Here is a 2,995-nt window from a genome sequence, read left to right as displayed (position 1 = left end):
GTGATTTTTTTTTTGTATGTCTGGGATTTTAATAAGGATGTAACAATAAAAAGATTGAAAAGAGGAAAGGATTGTCACTACTACTGGCTAACCCAAGTGAATAAACGATAAGGAGCGGCCTCAGCCTACATGTCTCCACCACATTATACACAAATGGCATCAACCTACATGTCTCCACCACACCATACACGTTGATGCATTTTGCACTGCTCACTGGGGCTTAGTCATAGGTCTCTATGACTAAACCCGGTGGGCAGGGTGAAATGCATCAGGGTGCATGGTGTCGTGGAGACATGTAGGCTGTGGTTCCTTATTCAGGATGGTACCTGAAGAATTCACTAATTACTTATTTTAATTTCACTTCTCTCTTCTTGTTTATGTTGTAATCCAAGGTCTATCAACCTTTTTCCATGAAATGCACCCTTTAAAATTTTGCACCCCATTGTAAGGTTTAAAAAACAAAACTAATATTTTTACATATTGCAGCACACACATTGGACACCCAACATTAGAGATGATATATTCTTAGCCCTTGTACACACGGTCGGACATTCCGACGGAAAATGTCCGATCGGACCGTGTTGTCGGATAATCCGACTGTGTGTGGGCTCCATCGGACTGTTTCCGTCGGAATATCCGACGTACAAAGTTTTAGAGCTGGGCTATAAAACTTTCCGACAACATGATCCGATTGGACTTTGTCCGATTGTGTGTAGAGAATTCCGATCGGACAAAGTGCCACGCATGCTCAGATCAAATTCCTAGACCAAAGCTATTGGCTACTAGCCTGAACGTAGTCCCGTCGTAACGAAATAACGTCATCACGTTACGTACGATCGGATTTTCCGACAACTTTGTCCGACCGTGTGTATGCAACACAAGTTTCGGACAAAATCCGTCGGACAAAATCCGACAGATTTTGTTGTCGGAATGTCCGACCGTGTGTACAAGGGCTAACAAAGCAAATACACCTTTGCACACTGGTACTGACTAATATTTCGTGTTTATCTCCTCTCTAAGTTTCCCTCCCTTACCTAACTTGACCCCATTCCTGCAAGAGAGAAGCAGAGGAGGGGCAAACTAGGGTGTCCTTAGGCGCCTGATGTTCACCTTATCAACCTATGATGTCATTCGTTTTTAGACGCTGACATCTGCCCCACACAATGCCCAAGGTTCTAGTGTTGCACAATAAAAACCTGTGTCTTTCTTTAACAGAAAGGTAGACCTAATCCACCCACTTGTTGACAATGTTTGGTCAGTTTGGGGCCATTTTAGGCATTTTGCCAAGGTGCGCCTGAAGAACCCAGATGGCACCCCAGGGTGCCACAGCACCCTGGTTGAAAACGGCTGTTCTAATCTTTTAGGTGTCATCAAAAAAATCAAAAACTACCATTACCATTACGATGGGGATGAAAATTTTTTTCAATTTTAAATAGAACTTGGCATCCAAAACCAAAATATTTTAGGGGCGTATTTGGGACTGCCCCTTGACATCAAAGACAGCTAACAAATATATATACAGTAGTATGTGGTTCTGTATAATCCTAAAATGAAAACTTAATCTCTTTAGTCTCTCTCTCACAAGGTGCAATACAAATTTTATAGTACCATTTTCCCAAATGCAACATTTTTAAAACGTCCACCAGTCCCTCCAAAAAAACTTTTTGAAAGGAAGCAGATGAGAAGTAGAATATGATGGGATCCAGCGAAGCGTTGAAGGTGCTTAACAGCAGAGCGTAGTTTCTCCATTCTGGACTATAACCTTGGAAAAAACCCACAACATGTGATAAATTATAGGGCATGAAGCAAAGAATGAAATTAATGAGGGTGATCCCCACTAAACAGATGGCTCTCATTTTTTTCTTTCTTTCCAGACGAGGCTGAGACAGGAGGATCTTGATGAAGTTGGCATAGCAGAAGATGGTGATCATGAATGGGATGAGGAAGAGAACCAAACTCATTTCTAGCCTGACCGGGAGTAGAATTTTGAGCTGGCGTGGAGAAAAGCTACTGTAGCACGTCATAGTGTGTTCCGTCATATTGCTGGGAATAGTGTGCTCCACGATGTACACAACACTGCAGTGAACAGATCCAAAGAACCAGATGAAGAGGCTAACCAGCACAGAGTAGATTGGTTTCTGGAGAAGTGCATATTTAATAGGAAAGGCAACAGCAAAATACCTCTCCACGCTGATGGCCATGAGGAAGAGAGAGGTGGTATAAATGCTGCTGAAAAACATAAATGCTGACAAAGAACATAAAACATATGGCATATTCCACTGCATGCCAGATGCTGCTTCCAACATGCGGAAGGGAAGAAACATCAAAAGAAGCAAATCGGAAATGGTCAGGTTGACCAGCAGGATGTCCACTGGTACGACACCTTGCCTAAATTTTTTAATGAGTGTACACAGGGCCGCTATGTTCAGGGGAAGACCTGTTACAAATGTGGAGATGTAGACGAACAAAAAGAGGGCACCTGATCCTGGAAAATAGGACATGATGGTTTACTTTTAAAACTTAATATTGGGAAGTTTGAAATGAGTCAAGTCCCTTGTTGATTTGTTTTGCTGCTTGAAGCTTCTTAAGTATACTGAAAAAAAAAAAAAAGAAATAATCAGGTCATTCATAAAAGCTACAATTAGTGTGAGGATTTTTTTCTGAAGCACATTTCTGTTGGTAAATCTAGTACGTAAAATAAATCTGCCACTGCAAAGTAGAACTTAGATACACAGAATGCATAAACACAGAATGCATATGCCCTTGTACACACAGTCGGACATTCTGACGGAAAATGTCCGATCGGACCGTGTTGTCGGAATAATCCGACTGTGTGTGGGCTCCATCGGACTGTTTCCATCGGAATATCCGACGGACAAAGTTTTAGAGCTGGGCTATAAATTTTTCCGATAACATGATCCGATCGGACTTCTCTACTGTGTGTAGAGAATTCCGATCGGACAAAGTGCCACACATGCTCAGATCAAATTCCTAC

The 2,995-nt window shown here is 41.9% G+C and overlaps 1 protein-coding gene across 1 annotated transcript; it reads right to left on the bottom strand.

Moving 5' to 3' along the window:
* Positions 1–310: 310 nt before the first annotated feature.
* Positions 311–2,559, bottom strand: LOC143933109 (free fatty acid receptor 3-like). Its single transcript, XM_077456049.1, has one exon. The coding sequence runs from the start codon at positions 2,499–2,501 to the stop codon at positions 1,545–1,547; it is 957 nt and encodes a 318-aa protein (XP_077312175.1). The 5' UTR covers positions 2,502–2,559; the 3' UTR covers positions 311–1,544.
* Positions 2,560–2,995: the final 436 nt, after the last annotated feature.

This window comes from Lithobates pipiens, unplaced genomic scaffold, assembly GCF_037356315.1.
Source record: "Lithobates pipiens isolate NorthernLeopardFrog02 unplaced genomic scaffold, aLitPip1_a1.2 Scaffold_27, whole genome shotgun sequence".
Classification (NCBI taxonomy): domain Eukaryota; kingdom Metazoa; phylum Chordata; class Amphibia; order Anura; family Ranidae; genus Lithobates; species Lithobates pipiens.
Note: the sequence above shows the minus strand (reverse complement) of the source record. Positions and strands in the feature narration are given on the sequence as shown.